The sequence below is a fragment of the Bison bison genome, unplaced genomic scaffold (genome assembly GCF_000754665.1).
Source record: "Bison bison bison isolate TAMUID 2011002044 unplaced genomic scaffold, Bison_UMD1.0 scf7180017864109, whole genome shotgun sequence".
NCBI lineage: Eukaryota > Metazoa > Chordata > Mammalia > Artiodactyla > Bovidae > Bison > Bison bison.
This window is the reverse complement of record NW_011494681.1, coordinates 2,524,836-2,542,956: the sequence shown is the minus strand read 5'-3', so window position 1 is coordinate 2,542,956 and position 18,121 is coordinate 2,524,836. Positions and strand designations below refer to the sequence as shown.

The following is an 18,121-nucleotide window of genomic DNA, read 5'->3' as shown; positions in this document are numbered from 1 at the left end:
GCAAAAGCAATGCAAAACAGCAAAATGGTTATCCGAGGAGGCCTTACAAATAGCTGAGAAAAGACATAAAAGGCAAAGGAGAAAAGGAAAGATGTACCCATTTGAAGGCAGAGTTCCAAAGAATAGCAAGGAGAGATAAGAAAGGCTTCCTAAGTGAACACTGAAAAGAAACAGAGGAAAACAATAGAATAGGAAAGACTAGAGATCTCTTCAACAAAATTAGAGATACCAAGGGAACACTTCATGGAAACATGGGCACAATAAAGGACATAAATGGTAGGGACCTATCAGAAGCAGAAGATATTAAGAAGAGGTGGCAAGAATACACAGAAGAACTATACAAAAAAGGTCTTCATGACCCAGATAACCGCGATGGTGTGATCATTCACCTAGAGCCAGTCATCCTGGAATGTGAAGTCAAGTGGGCCTTAGGAAGCATCACTACGAACAAAGCTCGTAGAGGTGATGGAATTCCAGTTGAGCTGTTTCAAATCCTAAAAGATGATGCTGTTAAAGTGCTGCACTCAATATGCCAGCAAATGTGGAAAACTCAGCAGTGGCCACAGGACTGGAAAAGGTCAGTTTTCATTACAGTTCCGAAGAAAGGCAATGCCAAAGAATGCTCAAACTATAGCATAATTATACTCATTTCATACACTAGCAAAGTAATGCTCAAAATTATTCAAGCCAGGCTTCAACAGTATGTGAACCGTGAACTTGCAGATGTTCAAGCTGGATTTAGAAAAGGCAGAGGAACCAGAGATCAAATTGCCAATATTGGTTGGACCATCAAAAAAGCAAGAGAGTTCCAGAAAAGTATCTACTTCTGCTTTATTGACTATGCCAAAGCGTTTGACTATGTGGATCACAACCAACTTTGGAAAATTCTGAAAGGGATGAATACCAGATCACCTGACCTGCCTCTTGAGAAATCTTTATGCAGGTCAAGAAGCAACAGTTAGAACTGGACATGGAACAACAGACTGGTTCCACACTGAAAAAGGAGTACATCAAGGCTGTATATTGTCACATCATGAGAAATGCTGGACTGGATGAAGCACAAGCTGGAATCAAGATTGCTGGGAAAAATATCAATAACCTCAGATATGCAGATGACACCACCCTTATGGCAGAAAGCGAAGAACTAAAGAACCTCTTGATGAAAGTACAAGAGGAGAGTGGAAAAGTTGGCTTAAAACTCAACATTCAGGAAACTAAGATCATGGCATCTGGTTCCATCACTTCATGGGTAATAGATGGGGAAACAATGCAGACAGTGGGGCATTATTTTTTGGGGGCTCCAGAATCACTGCAGATGGTGACTGTAGCCATGAAATTAAAAGACGCTTGCTCCTTGGAAGAAAAGCTAAGACCAACCTAGACAGAATATTAAAAAGCAGAGACATTAATTTGCCAACACAGATCTGTCTAGTCAAAGCTATGATTTTTTCAGTAGTCATGTATGGATGCGAGAGTTGGACTATAAAGAGAGCTGTGTGCCGAAGAATTAATGCTTTTGAACTGTGGTATTGGAGAAGACTCTTGAGAGTCCCTTGGACAGCAAGGCGATCCAATCAGTGCATCCTAAAGGAAATTAATCCTGAATATTCACTGGAAGGACTGATGCTGAAGGTGAAGCTCCAATACTTTGGCCACCTGATGGGAAGAATTGACTCATTTGAAAAGACTCTGATACTGGGAAAGATTGAAGGCAGGAGGAGAAGGGGATGACAGAGGACAGGATGGTTGGATGGCATCACTGACTGAATGAACATGAGTTTGAATAAGCTCCAGCAGTTGATCCTGGACAGGGAAGCCTGGTGTGCTGCAGTCCATGGGGTCACAAAGACTCGGACACAACTGAGTGACTGAACTGAGCTGAAGGACTCTATAAACAAGGAAGGGCCTAAAAACAAGTGGGGCATATTGAGTTAAAGGCATTGCGAACTCCTGGGGTGGTGGTGAGGGGCCATTCCCTTAACCTAGGTACCTGTGTTTTAATACCAACAGGACACAGCAAATCTAGGCCCACTATCATTCAAGTTGGAAACTGAACCTCGAAGACAGGAATGAGACTCACAGTGGCAGAGTAAGCACAGAAATTGGTAAACCTTGACTACATGAGATAGCAGCAGCAGTAGTAATGCCAGTATGGGGCAGCAGTGATGATCTGGAATATGCTTAAGAACTGGAGAAGTTCCCCTTCTTTGCAGGGGAAGTCGATGAGCTCTGATTTGCTTTCATTTGCCGATTTCTCTGGGATAAATACTCCCGTCATGGCCAACTTAAAACTACCTGTTTGATGTTACTGAATGCAAGATAAGGGGGAGATGTTTTTCTCCCAGAGAAATACAATGACTGTGACTTGAAGAGCACAGATAGCAATAATATACTGTTGTAAAATATTTGGGAAGTGATGGATTTTGAGTAGTTATTTTTACTCAACTACTACTATTTGAGTAGTAGTTATTTTAAATAGTTTTTAAATACAGTTTACTTAATCCTTGTTTTTCAATTGAATTTACTTAACTGAGTTTATATAATTTAATTGTTAATAATAGCAATGTTTTAATGACTGAATTACAAAATATCGGAAGCTTAACATTTAGGTCTGGCTTCAGACCTCCCTGGGAAGTAAAATGGAACTAAACACTATCTAACAGTATCAGAAAGGGTGAGAAAGGGTGATTGAAGTTAAAGCCTCTTAGGATCTATGTATTATAAGTAGTGTAGTGTAAAAGGAGTGTAGACACCCTTTTTAAGGTATATGCCTGTTTCCAAAATTACAGTTAAAGAAACAGAATATTTAGTTTTTAAACTGATAATAAGAAAGAGAAGAAATAAAGAAAATGTGATCATTACAATAGAAAAGAGCAAATGAGAAAAAATGAAGATAGTATTTAAAAAAATAAACACAAAATAACAGAAATCTCAATACAGCCAAGAGTCAACATCGCCATAAAAGGGAAAGGTATAAGCTTGACAATTAAGACAAACTCTTGAGAATGCCTGGTGGTCCAGTGGTTAAGCCTGTGTGCTCTCACTGCCCAAGGCTCTGGTTCAACCACTGTTCAGGCAACTAAGACCCCACAAGCTAAAACGGAGAAGCTGAAAAAATAATAATTTTAAAAATTAATTAAAAAAAAAAGACAAACTCTTAAATTTATTTTTTGTTTTTTTTTAAATTAAATTTATTTATTTTAATTGGAGGCTAATTACTTTACAATATTGTAATGGTTTTTGCCTTATATTTATTTTTTAAATCATAAGTTTTAGTGACATGCTGTCCATCTGTAAAAGGCATGCATAAAATAGTGACTCAAAAAACGTTGAAACTAGGAGGATAAAATAGAGTAGGCAAATATTAACCAAAATAATTCTATATCAGTGTAATTCACACTAGACATCAAGGCAAAAAGTATTATTAAGACTAAAGAAAGATATTGCCTTTTTAAAAGAGAAGAATTTACCAGCAATCTGTAACAGTACTGAACTTACATGCATTTAAAAATTCAGCCATGAAAAATATGAAATAGAAATTAATAGAATATCTAGGAAAAATGAATAAATCCATAATAATAGTAGAAAATTTTTACTTCCCAATAATTACAGATTAAACAGACAAAAACTTGGTAAGGATGTAATGACCTTGAGCAATGCAACTAGTAAGCTTGAAGTAAATTATGGTAGGGACTTCTCTGGTGGCTCAGTGGTAAAGAATCCACCTGCTGGTCAATGAATGCATTATTTACAATTTTTATTAGTGGACTGCCAGTGCATAAGATCTGGATTCGATCCCTGATCCAGGAATATCCCACATGCCTCAGAGCAACTGAGTCCATGTACCTCAGCTATTAAGTCTGTGCTCTAAAGCCTGGTGGGTAACCACTGAAACCTGCGTGCCCTAGAGCCCGGGCTGCACAACAAGAGAAGCAGTTGCACCTTCTGGTGAGAAGCCCATGCACCACAGCTGGAGAGTACCCCCCACATTCTACGCCTGGAGGAGAGAGCCCACGCAGCAATGAAGACTCCGCCCAGCCAAAAATAAATAAATAAATTTATTTTTTTTAATATGGTAAATGCTAACAATTAGAATACACATTCTTTTAAAGCATACATGGGACAACTATTCCATTTTTTATGGGCTATACTAGGTCACAAAGCAAATACAAAAAATGATACAATAGTGACCACAATACAATAAAATTAGATTCAATAGAAAAAGGTTACCACCACCTAAAGTACACCAATGGAGATTTTAAAAAAATAAAGTCTTCTAAGTTATGGGTCAAAAAGAAATGAGACGATACTTAGAAATGAACAGGAATGAAAACAATGGACACCGATAGTACTAAGTTGCAACTTGCACAGTACTCGGAGAACTACTTATCCTAGAAAAGAATGAAAATTAAAGAGCGAAGCATCCAAGAGTAAGCAGAAACAACAAACCAGTTCAAAATAATAAAAATAAAAGCAGGTATTAATGAAATAAACAGAAGTACATAATCAGTTAAACCAAAAGCTGATTATCTGTACAAACCAATTAAATAGAATCAGCCATAATTAAATTTAAAAGAGTTGAGGCACAGATAGACGATTTTAAGAATTAAAAGAGAATAGACAGTATAACTATAAATGCCAGGGAGAGCCCTCCCATAATTATTAATAATTTTATCAATTTTATGTCAGTACCTTAGAAAATTTAGATGAGTTTTTATAAATACTACTTCTCAAAACTTACAGACCTATAATCATTGAAGAAATTAAACAACTAGCTTAAAATCTGTTCCCTCCTTCGCCTCAAATCACCAGACCTGTTTGGTTTCTGAGGTAGATGCTACCAAATGTTCAGGAGGCAGTAATTCCTGTTTTCTACTGGCTGTTTTTGAGAATAGGAAAAAGAAGGAATCGTTTCCAATTGATTTTATGAATTCAGTATAACTTGGATACTGAATATATCCGATATATTCAGTATATATTTGATACTGAATATAAAGTCACATGAATTCAAATGGGATATGGTTAGTGTTAAAACCTGTGGTATGAACAGTTCAGCATTATCTAATAAGTGCACAGATATCTAAGGCCTATGACCCAGCAACTCTACTCCTAGTCATGTGTCCCAGAAACTCTCAGATGTCTGTACCAGGTATCATATAACGGACTGTTCACGGTAATGTTGTTTATATTAAGAAATATGGAAAATAATCTAAATGGCCATTGATAGGAGAGTGAGTAAATAAGCCACAGTATTCATACAACAGAATACTGTGCACTGTTGAGAGTAAAGGCAGCAACTGTAGTGAGACTCATCACTAGACGAAAAAGCAAGTTGCAAAAGAATATGGGTAAAACTCAGCCAAGCTAAACAGTATATTGTTTAAGAAGACACATTTGTGGTGATGCTGGAGGAAAAGCAAGGGGGTGATAAACACAAATCTCAGGATGTTGTCATCCCTCCAGAGAACAGGGGATGTGATCAGAAAGACATGGTGTGACTCTGAAAGTACTGGCAGTGAATCCAGGTGCTGGGAATTTGTGTTGTTAATTACTGATGTTTAAAAATAATCATGCATAGCTTAAACTAAGCTGTGTACACATATAACAGTTTCATTTGTAAAAATTAAATTTATTTTTAATTTTTGAGATTTTATTATGGAGAAAACCAAATATTTGAAAATTGACAGGAAAAAAAATTTGAAAAAGAATAGTACTAGTTGCTATTAATATGTATTATGAATACGTATTAGGAATAGTACTAGTTGCTATTAATACGTATTATGAAGCCAGAATAGCTAAAGTAGTTTTCTAATGTTAAGCACGTAAAAAGGATAAGAAATGGAATAGAAGAACACTTTAAGAAAAAAAAAGTCTAATGAATATCCTAAGAAGAAAGCACATTGTATCTAAAAATTATAGAATGCCATGAGAAGGGAACAGCAGAAAACATGAAAAAAAGTTTGGAAATTAAAAATAAGATTTCTTGAGTTCAGAAATTTAGTATAAGGATTTGGAGAATAAATTAAATGAACACTCCTAGAAAGCAGGGCAAAAGGACAAAGAACCAATAAGTGAGTTAAAAGATAAGGGAGAATCTGTCTTTAAGTGTCTGCTAATAATTTTAGCCACGAATTATACATTGCATACAGGATACCAGGTATTAATAGTATTCTAAACACTTTACCTTTCATTTAATCTTCTCAGCTGGATACCCTTTTTGTTCCCACATTTTTAGATGATGAAACAAAGACCCAGAGAGATTAAATACTTTACCCAAGCACACTTAGTTTATAAGTAGTAGAACTGGAGTTTGACACGAGACAGTCCCTTACGCTGTAGGCCTAACCTAGACATTATGCTGCTTTCCTGTAATATGCTAATGCTAAAATGTTAATAACTGTTTTTGAAAAATAATCACTGAGAGGCAGATTTTTAATTAATAATTCTATAATTAAGTCTGTTTTGAAGCCTGAAGGCATTTAGAGTGTTTATCACTGTTGCAGAGCTTAGAAATTATAATATTTTAACTCAGGTTTATGTTAAATTATAAACATACTTCATTGAACTTTCAGTTCAGTTCAGTTGCTCAGTCGTGTCCGACTCTTTGCGACCCCGTGAATTGAAGCACGCCAGGCCTCCCTGTCCATCACCAACTCCCGGAGTTACCTCAAACTCATGTCCATCGAGTTGGTGATGCCATCCAGCCATCTCATCTCATCCAGCCATCTCATTGAACTTTAGAGAACTTTAAATAATGGAGAACATATGTTAAATTTTTAATTCAGTTAAAACCGTTTTATTTACCATTTCTTCAGTGATATTTTGAAATAATTTCATTACAACATAGCTAAGAATAACATTTAATCTACTCAGCATTTATTTTCAAGATACATATTAGAATTTTGCACTTGTTATTTCCAGGGTTATCTTGAAGAACTCTTACAACTTCGAGAGAACCAGCTGTCTGAATCTGTCGCTCAGAATAAAATACTACTACAGAGGATTGAAGATTCTGACCTGGCTCATAAACTGGAGAAGGAACAATTAGAATATATAATTGTGGAGCTTCAAGATCAGCTGTAAGTGAGTCCTTTTGGAAAAGTTTGGGCAGTATGTAAAGTTAAGAAAAATGTCATGTTTGGTGTAGGATTCAATTTCCAAGAAATCTGATTGCCTGCTATTTAGGTCTTTTTCACTTAGTCTTTTTAAAAAAGTTTCCTTTTTTCTTGTAAAACTAATCCATGTTCCCTGTAGAAACATTCCAAAATATGGGAAGAAGATAAAAAGCACCTTCGGTTGTGTTACCCAGAGTTAACTGTGATAATATGGTGTGTGTTATTCCAAATGTATATGCATAATTTTCAGGTTTTAGTGACTGCAAAAAGATGGCATATAAGAGCATCCATTCAAAGTACACTGTACTACTGAACATACAGTGCCACTAGATAAACTTTTTGTTACCAGGATGTGCCAGAATGCACTGAGTGCAGTTTAGTAGAGCTGACATTTTTTTCATAGAAAGTTTTTTGTTGTTGAAAACTGTGTATTGATCTACAATCTGGCACAGCTCCTTAGAGTAGTGTTTAAAGTACTAGTTTAAAGCACTTTTACTAGCCATACCGTTTTGTCAAACAATTTTATCAATTAGTTGTTTATAGTGAAAACCTCCTCATGTTAATATTTACTTAATGTTAAGGATGGTTTAAAATTTTTTTTTTAATTAATTTATTTTAATTGGAGACTAATTACTTTACAATATTGTGGTGTTTTTTGCTGTACATTGACATGAATCAGCCACGGGTGTACCTATGTCCTGAACCCTCCTCCCACCTCCCTCCCCATCCCATCCCTCTGGGTTGTCCCAGTGCACCAGCTTTGAGGGCCCTGTTTCATGCATTGAACTTGGACTGGTCATCTATTTCACATATGGTAATATACATGTTTCAGTGCTATTCTCTCAAATCATCCCCCCCTCGCCCTCTCCCACAGAGTCCAAAAGTCTGTTCTTTATATCTGTCTCTTTCACTGTCTCATATATAGGGTCGTCGTTATCATCTTTCTAAATTCCATATATATGCATTAGTATACTGTATTGGTGTTTTCTTTCTGACTTACTTCACTCTGTATAATAGGCTCCAGTTTCATCCACCTCATTAGTACTGATTCAAATGCATTCTTTTTAATAGCTGAGTAATACTCCATTGTGTATATGTACCACAGCTTTCTTATCCATTCCTCTACGGATGGACATCTAGGTTGCTTCCATGTCCTGGCTATTGTAAACAGTGCTGCGATGAACACTGGGGTACACGTGTCTCTTTCAGTTCTGGTTTCCTCAGTGTATATGCATAGCAGTGGAAATAATTTCAAACTTTCAGAAAGGTTGCAAAGATAGTACAAAATAATGTCTATATGCTGTTTCCTAGCTTCATCAATTTTCAGCATTTTCCACATGTCATGATTCTCTCCTCGTATATGTGGACATGTTTTTTTGAACTACCCAAAAGGTTGCATACCTCAGAGCACTTCAGTGTGTTTTTCCAAGAACAATAACATTACCCTACACACTCACAGTTCCGCTCTCATTGTAAGAAATTTAAATCAGTAGAATACTTCCATTTTACCTATATCTCATATTTCACTTTCATCAGTTGTCCAAGTAATGTTTCATATTGCTTTCGTTTTTTTGGTACAGGATCTAATCCAGGATCACATTTTGCATTGACTCTCAGTATCTTCAGTTACTTTTAATGTTAGCATTTCAGTGGTTATCTCAATTGAGATTGGTATTTCTGAGAACACAAGCTAGAAATTTTATAGACTGTCCCTCAGTTTGAGTTTGTTTACTTTTTCTTGTAATTAGAATGAGCTTATCCATTTGGGGCTGGAATAGTAAGCAAGCAGTGTGTTCTCAGGGTGTCACATCCAGAGGTCCATGAAGTCTGTTGGCCTTTTATTAGTGATGTTAATTTTAATCATTTGGTTAAGATGTTTTTCTCTTCTGTATAGTTACTGCTGTTCCTTCTGTAATTAACACATAATTTGCATGGAGATAATTTGCAACCAAGAAAATTAAATGCTTTTTTTAAGTAAAAAAGTTTTATTAAGGAACATAAAAATTTAGTGTTTCTAGGAATTTGTGTCTTGATAAGAATTACGTTCACTTATTGTTTCTTAAAATTTTTAAAAAATATTTTAAAGAGAATGTGTCCTGTGGGGTCTCTCTCACTGAGGAGCACATTAATACTACTAATCCTATAGTGTCCCTCACTACTATAAGCAGGGAGAAAAATATCATGAAGCAAACAATAGAGATTTCTGGTTATTTCTTTACAATTCAAAGATTAAGAAAGTAATTTTTCTTTTGCAAGTAATACTGGTAGTTTTTCTAAATGCTTTTAATCTAAAAATAATTATGTAGTCGGTTTTTATTTCATCACAGAGCTATTTCCATTTGAAGAATTAAATTTGAATGCATCACATTTATTTTACTTCTGATAATTTAAAGGAAAGTCTCAAACTTTTTAGTTTAAAAAAGAATTTGTGAGTTAGGTTTTATCTTATTGCTATAATAGAAGTGTCCTTGATCTTTCTGGTTTTGCAAAGAAATCTTACAATTGTTTTTAATCTCTTTAAGTTACTAATCTCAATACTAATCAATTACTAATTGATTAGTTACTAATCAAATACTAATCAATTTAAGTTTTAATCTCTTTAAGTTACTAGATTAATCTAGTTAATCTCTTTAAGTTATTAGAGCAAAAAATAAAAAGTTAAAGTCACTGATGAGAATTAGGTTATTGAATTTAGAGATTAAAGATTTATTTTCACATAACATGGTTGCAGTCTCAGGATGGGTTGTAAATTGGTGCCTTACAAGATCCCTTTATACAGAAAGCATTACAGAACACTTAATAGAAGAGTAGGTGTTTTCTAGAATGTTTACGATTTGCTACGTTATCAGAATCACATTTAAGGTACAGATAATCTCTGGCATTTTTGAAACTGTAGGGAGAGAGTAGACATTTTTTCTTCCCTATGTCACTGAGATTTTTTTCCAACAGGAAGGTCTGCAGTCAAAGATATAACATATAAGGAAAAAGGTTAGAAGAGGAGCATTAAATGGAATATGAAGTATGAAATATTTGCTTCTACATTATGTTGATTATCTTTTCCTGGGTGATTAAGATAATTTGCCACTTAACTTTTTATATATTTCTCAAAGGTTAGATGTGTTTTTTAATTACCATTAAAATATGCTTTAATAATGTCTTTAAATACTCGTGAAATCTGAACATTGTGTAGTTTGGGCAGTAGATGATATCATAGAGGAGCATTCCACAGCTTCATCGCAGATCAGGACTGTGCTCAGATACTGGCTCTGTCCTTGCCTATTATGAGCTCAATCTCAGTTGAATTATTTTCTTGGAGCCTCTATTGCCTTATTTGTAACATGGGGATAATACTTGTGTTGTGGGTTATTATAAGTATTAAGTCATATCATGTTTAATACTGTTAGGACAAAGAAGGTAATCAAGATTATTAGTCTGTTTTGGCTTGTAGAAACCGTAGATCTCCTTAATATAATCACTCAGATGAATATTGAGTTTAAAATGTTTTACCTTAACATGCCTAAATGGTACAGGTCAGACAGTGAGTTTGGACTTGATTGTATTATCCCTGAGTATCAAGGAATTCACTTTTGAGATTGAGTTTCTAAATGGTGTGCTATGCTATGCTAAGTCACTTTAGTCTTGTCCGACTCTTTGCGACCCTGTGGGCTGTAGCCTATTCGACTCCTCTGTCCAAGGGGATTCTGTAGGCAGAAATACTGGAGTGGGTTGCCATGCCCTCCTCCAGGGGATCTTCCCTACCCAGGGATTGAACCTGCGTCTCTAAAGTCTCCTGCGTTGGCAGCCAGGCTCAATGGTAGTTGGATGAATATTTATGATAATATTATAGATCTGTGATAGGCATTCAGAGAGATGTTCTGTCTGCTGTACAAGTGATTCTTAGTGAAACACTCATTGCAGACTTTGAGAACAGTCTCATAACAGGATACAAGAGCTAAACACCTTGTCATAATAATTATCGATAAAAGGTAAAATGATTTTTTTCTAGTTGATGAAATCTTTCTATTCGTGATTTGAAAAATAGGAGTAGTAAAATGTTTTAGAGGGCTCCCTAGAGAAGGGAGTGAAGAGTCTTGACTAGCAGAGTGAAGAATCATGCATTGCTAAAACTAGGCCACTGTTCTGGTTCAACACTGTTCCAGTTCAAGGCTGTATATTGCATAATGGTGTAGTTCACGGTGAGTAGTAATGGTGTGATCTGTTGGCCTGAAAACCAGAAGTCATTGATGTTTTGGCACCCTGGCTCACAACTTTTAGGATGACTGGTGTGTATTCTAACAGAGTGCAATGATGTCATCATAGCCGAGTTAAAAATGGGAAAATCATGGCAGTTCCTGGTTGTATATATTTTTGGCAGGTAACAGCTATTAAAATATCAAATTACAATTAGGCCGACATATATTACACATAGAAGAACTGTACAAAAAACATCTTCACGACCCAGATAATCACTATGGTGTGATCACTCACCTAGAGCCAGACATCCTGGAATGTGAAGTCAAATGGGCCTTAGGAAACATCACTACGAATGAAGCTAGTGGAGGTGATGGAATTCCAGTTGAGCTATTTGAAATCCTGAAAGATGATGCTGTGAAAGTGCCAGAAAATTTGGAAAACTCAGCAGTGGCCACAAAGCTGGAAAAGGTCAGTTTGCATTCCAGTCCTGAAGAAAGGCAATGCCAAAGAATGCTCACACTACCGCACAATTGCACTCATCTCACACACTAGTAAGGTAATGCTCAAAATTCTCCAAGCTAGGCTTCAGCAATACGTGAACTGTGGACTTCCAGATGTTCAAGCTGGTTTTAGAAAAGGCAGAGGAACCAGAGATCAAATTCCCAACATCCACTGGATCATCGAAAAAGCAAAAGAGTTCCAGAAAAACATCTTTTTCTGCTTTATTGACTATGCCAAAGCCTTTGACTGTGTAGATCACAACAAACTGTGGAAACTTCTGAAAGAGATGGGACTACCAGACCACTTGACCCACCTCTTGAGAAACCTGTATGCAGGTCAGGAAGCAACAGTTAGAATTGGACATGGAACAACAGTCTGGTTCCAAATAGGAAAAGGAGTACGTCAAGGCTGTATATTGTCACCCTGTTTATTTAACTTACATGAAGAGTACATCATGACAAATGCTGGGCTAGAGGAAGCACAAGCTGGAATCAAGATTGCCTGGAGAAATATCAATAACTTCAGATATGTAGATGTCACCACCCTTATGGCAGAAAGCGAAGAACTAAAGATCCTCTTGATGAAAGTCAAGGAGGAGAGTGAAAAAGTTGGCTTAAGGTCAACATTCAGAAAACTAAGATCATGGCATCTGGTCCCATCACTTCATGGCAAATAGATGGGGAAACAATGGAAACAGTTTCAGACTTTATTTTTTGGGGCTCCAAAATCACTGCAGATGGTGACTGCAGCCATGAAATTAAAAGACGCTTGCTCCTTGGAAGAAAAGCTATGACAAACCTAGACAGTGTATTAAAATACAGAGACATTACTTTGCCAACAAAGGTCCATCTAGTCAAAGCTATTGTTTTTCCATTGGTCATTTATGGATGTGAGAGTTGGACTATAAAGAAAGCTGAGTGCCATAGAATTGATGATTTGGAACTGTAGTGTTGGAGAAGACTCTTGAGAGTCCCTTGGACTGCAAGGAGATCCAACCAGTCCGTCCTAAAGGAGATCAGTCCTGAATATTCATTGAAAGGACTGATTCTGAAGCTGAAATTCCAATGCCTTGGCCACCTGATGGGAAGAACTGACTCATTGGAAAAGACCCAGTTGCTGGCAAAGACTGAAGGCGGGAGGAGAAGGGGATGACAGAGGGTGAGATGGATGGATGGTGTCACCAACTCAATGGACATGAGTTTAAGTAAACTCCGGGAGTTGATGATGGACAGGGAAGCCTGTGGTGCTGTAGTCCATGGGTCCCAAAGAGACAGACATGACTGAGTGACTGAACTGAACTGAATACAGGCAAATACTTCAGGCCACCAATAGATGGCGATCTCTCACTGTACATAATACATTCTTACCCTCCTCTCTAGCTCAATTGAGCTAGGACTTGGAGATGATTGACCTGTAGTAATGCAGCAATGGCACCCCACTCCAGTACTCTTGCTTGGAAAATCCCATGGACAGAGGAGCCTGGTAGGCTGCAGTCCATGGGGTCACGAAGAGTCGTACTCGACTGTGCGACTTCACTTCCAGTTTTCACTTTCATGCATTGGAGAAGGAAATGGCAACCCACTCCAGTGTTCTTGCCTGGAGAATCCCAGGGACGGGGGAGCCTGGTGGGCTGCTGTCTATGGGGTCGCACAGAATCGGGCACGACTGAAACGACTTAGCAGCAGCAGCAATGCAGCTTTGTGCGGTTTTTCCTTGCCTTCATGGCAAACCTCAACCTCAGGAGCCTCGACCATCTTCCATCAAGTAGCTCTTACTTGTTTGTCGTTGTTAAAGCTGTTGTCGTAAAGTTATTGTAATATTTCTTTAATTAATAGGAATTTAACAAATATTTTACACTAGGTTTGAAGTTTAGTTAGGATTGTCACAGTCTTTCTTAGTGGTTTAGTCAGCAGGTTGAATAGGCTTTGAGTTGTCATCCCATAGCCCTGTTCTCCCCATAAGTGAGTGAAAGTTGCTAAGTCATACCCAACTCTTTGTGACCCCTTCGACTGTAGACTCTGTCCATGGGGATTCTCCAGGCAAGAATACTGGAGTGGGTAGCCATTCCCTTTTCCAGGGGATCTTCCCGACCCAGGGATTGAACACAAGTCTCCTGCATTGCAGGCAGATTCTTTACCATTTGAGCCACCAGTGAAGCCCTTTCCCCATCAGGCTAGTTATTTTCATCGTGTGATTGAAAAACACAGTTTTGTTTTGTTTCTGGATTACAGCAGAAATGCATATATTCAATGTCCTTCTATCACTTAAATTTATTTTTCTTTTTGAAGCTCAGATTGTCCAGTCTTTACTAATGGAAATGCCTTTATGTTATTTCCTGTTTACTTGTGACAAGATACATTTGTCATTGCTAACTTTCTTGCTTTCTGGTACAAGATACCACAGGCTGATCTTGGATAATTCTGGTCCTGGAATCAGTCATTCCTCTAAGGATCCAGAGTTTATCTTATATTTTACAATGAAAGGGAAAAGGAGGCATTTGAGGGAATTCCCTGGTGGTTCCGGTAGTTAAGACGGCAAAGAACAACAAGGAAATAATTACTATAAAAAAGGAGGTTAGGAACTTTGCTGGTGGTCCAGTGGTTAAGACGCCATGTTTCCACTCCAGGGGGCCTGGTTTTGAACCTAACACAACCAGAAAAATAAGGAGGCATTTGAGGGTTTTTTGAGGTTCTAAATTACTCATTAATGTTTCTTTTCAAAGGATACTCTCAAGTAAACGTCTAAATTCCAACTAGGATAAATAAGATACAAGGATGTAATGTATAGCACAGGGAATATAGCCAATACTTTAAATAATTATAGATGGAGTATAATTCAAAAAATAGTGAATAGTTATTCACTATGCTGTATAACTGAAGCTAATAGAGTATTGGAAATCAGTTGTATTTCAGTTTCTTTTAAAAATGTAAACATTGAAACGCATTTAGGAGACCCTTTTTAGATTTGGGATTAACTTTTTGGGCAAGAATACTTCATAGATAGATAATAATTTTTGAATACCTGGCTCCTTACTAGGCTTTTTCTTTCATTGTTTCATTCAAGGGGAAATAACTGTAAAGTGATGCAAAGAATCACTTTACAAAAAATTTACAAAAATAGATAATTTATAATTTTTTAATAACTGTAAAGTGATCTTTATCCTATGTCTGCGTCTAAATTTAACAAAAAGCAAAACACATGACTAAAGAAAATTTTATATTGAAATTATGAAGAAGTTAGGATTTTCAAAATTCTATGTAAGTTTTCCAATTCTGGTAAACTTTAATGAATAAAGAGTAAATTCTTTTTACTTCTTTTGGTACAAAACTGCTTTTGTAACTTCTCTGGCATTTATATTCATTCATTTGACAAATGCTGAGAATGCCATGAAGATCCAGGCTCTGTTCTGGGTGCTAGTGATTCTGGAGTGAATAAAACAGGGTCCCTGCCCTCATAGAGTGTACCTTAGGCAGTCGGCAGTCACCGACACCAGCAGTAACAAACAGCGCCTGAGTGATGGTCCTGTTCCTCTTCCAAAGGAGCTGAGAGAGGCTGTGAAACTGTTCAGTTTGGGACTCTAACCCACGTGGCCAGGACTGAAACCTGGCCAAAACCCACTCTCTTCCAACTGAGATCAGACACCTGGTTTCAGGACCTAATGAAGCTCTGGTTCTTGATGTTTTGTTGTAGAAGGAATTCAGTGAAAGACAGAGGGATAGGTAAAAAGTGGATTTATTTAGAGACAAACACACTCCACAGAGTGTGGGCCATCTCAGAAGGTAAGAGCAGCCTCATAATACTGCTGTGGTTAGATTTTATGGGCTGGGTAGTTTCATAGGCTAAATGGGAGGATTATTCCAACTATTTGGGGCAAGGGCAGAGATTTCCAGGAACTGGGCCACCACTCACTTTTTGGTCTTTGATGATCGGCCTTAGAACTGTCATGGTGCCTGAAGGTGAGTCATTTAGCTTGATGATGTGTTACAATGAATGTATATTGAGGCTTAAGGTCTAGTAGAAGTTGAACCATCTGCCATCTTGGACCTGTTTGGTTCTGATCGGTTTATGTCATGTCCTCAGGCTGTGTCATTATTTTAAAGGTGCCTTCCTGTTTCATCCGTAAGGAGGTAGCTCTTATCCTGTGTTCCTAGGAGAGGAAAAGAGAAGTGTATCCACACCTCATGTTTGGTGGCTTTCCCTGTCTGGAACCTCAGTCTCTCTACCCTAGTCATTCCGCTCATTTGAGTAAAATTCTGAATTACTGTACTTGTGCTGCGCATGTGTGTGTGCTCAGTCGCTTCAGTCAGTCCAGTACTGGAGTGGATTGCCATGTTCCCCTCCAGGGGATCTTCCTGACCCAGGGAGTGAACCTGCATCTCTGGCATTGCAGGCGAGTTCTTTACCACTGAGCCACCAGGGAAGCCCCTTACTCATGCTAGATTAGATCCTTTATCTTCATGAAGATTATAGCCTAAGATTTTCTCAGTGTGCCCTGTCACAAATAGCACTGGACTATATCCTGAGAATTATAGTACATCAGGAAATAAATAATACATAGAAAATAGCAAAGGTGTGCAGCAGGGGTTTTGGGCATTTGGTGGACTTGCCATCAGAACTTGCCTTTTGGACATTGGCTTCAAATGTGTTAGCTTATCAACATTAAAAATTGCCTCATATCATGGACCTTTGGATTTACTTAGGAATACTTGGAGTCACAGATATTAAATGGTAAGTTCCAAGTGTTATAGGCCTTATGTATAACTAGAGGCTGAAAGTAAAACTTCATCATGAACATCAGCACAGCATCTGAGGTGAGTGGGGAAAGGAGCAAAATGAGGGTGTAAGGATAACCCTGAAGTATGGAGACACAGAATAAGGAATCAAATAAATGAACAGAATAATAGCTTTGAATTGACTGAGCACTGCTATCAAAATATAGAGTATGGGATTCTACATCTTTTAAAAGAGGTTGTAAGTAACAGTAGACTTGAGCCTAATCTCTGAAAGAAAGGAAAGAGACCAAACTGGAAATTTTCTTTTTGTCTTTCATTTAGAATAATGAGTGTAATATTGAGGGTGCAAAAAAAAATGTGCAATTTCATTTTTGACAACCTGGGTACTCTGGCTGAAACCCTTGCTTTAAATGCCATTTGCAGCTAAAGACAAAAGAAGGTGATTTGTTGGGAGTAGTGGTTTGGAAATGCTAAGAGGAGGGATGAAATTTACGTTCAGATAAGAAGGAAAATGGCAACCCACTCCAGTGTTCTTGCCTGGAAAATCCCATGGACGGAGAAGCCTGGTAGGCTGCAGTCCATGGGGTCGCACAGAGTCAGACACGACTGAAGCGACTTAGCAGCAGCAGCAGCAGCAAGAAGGAAAACATTGGTAAATGATGTTTGCTTGACCGTGCAGAAATAGTGGGACATGGTCAACCCTGATCTCCCCCTCACACACCTGGCCCGTGTTCTTTTTAGGTGTCTTCAGTGATAGCTCTATTCCTGGTTGTTGTTCAGTTGCTAAGTTGTGTCCAACTCTTTGCAGCCCCCTGAAGTATATATAGCACACCAGTCTCCATCATCCTCAAATATCTCCCAGAGTTTGCTCAAACTCATGTCCTTTGAGTCAGTGACGACATCCAACCATCTCATCCTCTGTTGCCCCTTTCTCCTCCTGCCCTCAGTCTTTCCCAGCATCAGGGGCTTTTCCAAGGAGTTGTCTCTTCGCATCAGGTGGTCAAAGTATTGGAGCTTCAGCTTCAGCATTAGTCCTTCCATTGAATAGTTAGGGTTGATTTCCTTTAGGATTGACCGATCTTCTTATTGTCCAAGGGACTCTCGAACAGTCTTCTCCAACACCACAATTCGTGAGCATCAGTGCTTTGGCTCTCAGTCTTCTTTATGGTCCAAATCTCACATGACTACTGGAAAAACCATACCTTTGACTATACAGACTTTGTCAGCAAAGTGCAAAGTGGTGTCTTTGCCTAGCTTTCCTTCCCAGGAGGAAGTGTCTTAATTTCATAGCTGTAGTCACCATCTGCAGTGATTTTGGAGTCCAAGAAAATAAAACCCGCCACTGTTTCCATTTTTTGCCCTCCTGTTTGCCATGAAGTGATGGGATTGGATGCCATGATCTTAGTTTTTTTAATGTTGAGTTTCAAGCCAGTTTTTTAATTATTCTCTTTCACCTTCATAAAGAGGCTCTTAAGTTTCTCTTCTCTTCATGCCATTAGAGTGGTGATCTGCATATCTGAGGTTGTGAAAAATTTCTTCTGGCAATCTTTTTTTTTTTAATTGTTGAGATGTATTTAA

The 18,121-nt window shown here is 37.7% G+C and overlaps 1 protein-coding gene across 1 annotated transcript in view; it reads left to right on the top strand.

Moving 5' to 3' along the window:
- RUNDC3B (RUN domain containing 3B) overlaps positions 1–18,121 on the top strand; it is a 154,908-nt gene that overhangs the window by 101,145 nt on the left and 35,642 nt on the right. The window contains exon 8 of the mRNA XM_010839074.1: positions 6,922–7,079. Within this exon, the coding sequence (XP_010837376.1) occupies positions 6,922–7,079 (158 nt within the window). The remainder of the gene's footprint in view (positions 1–6,921; positions 7,080–18,121) is intronic.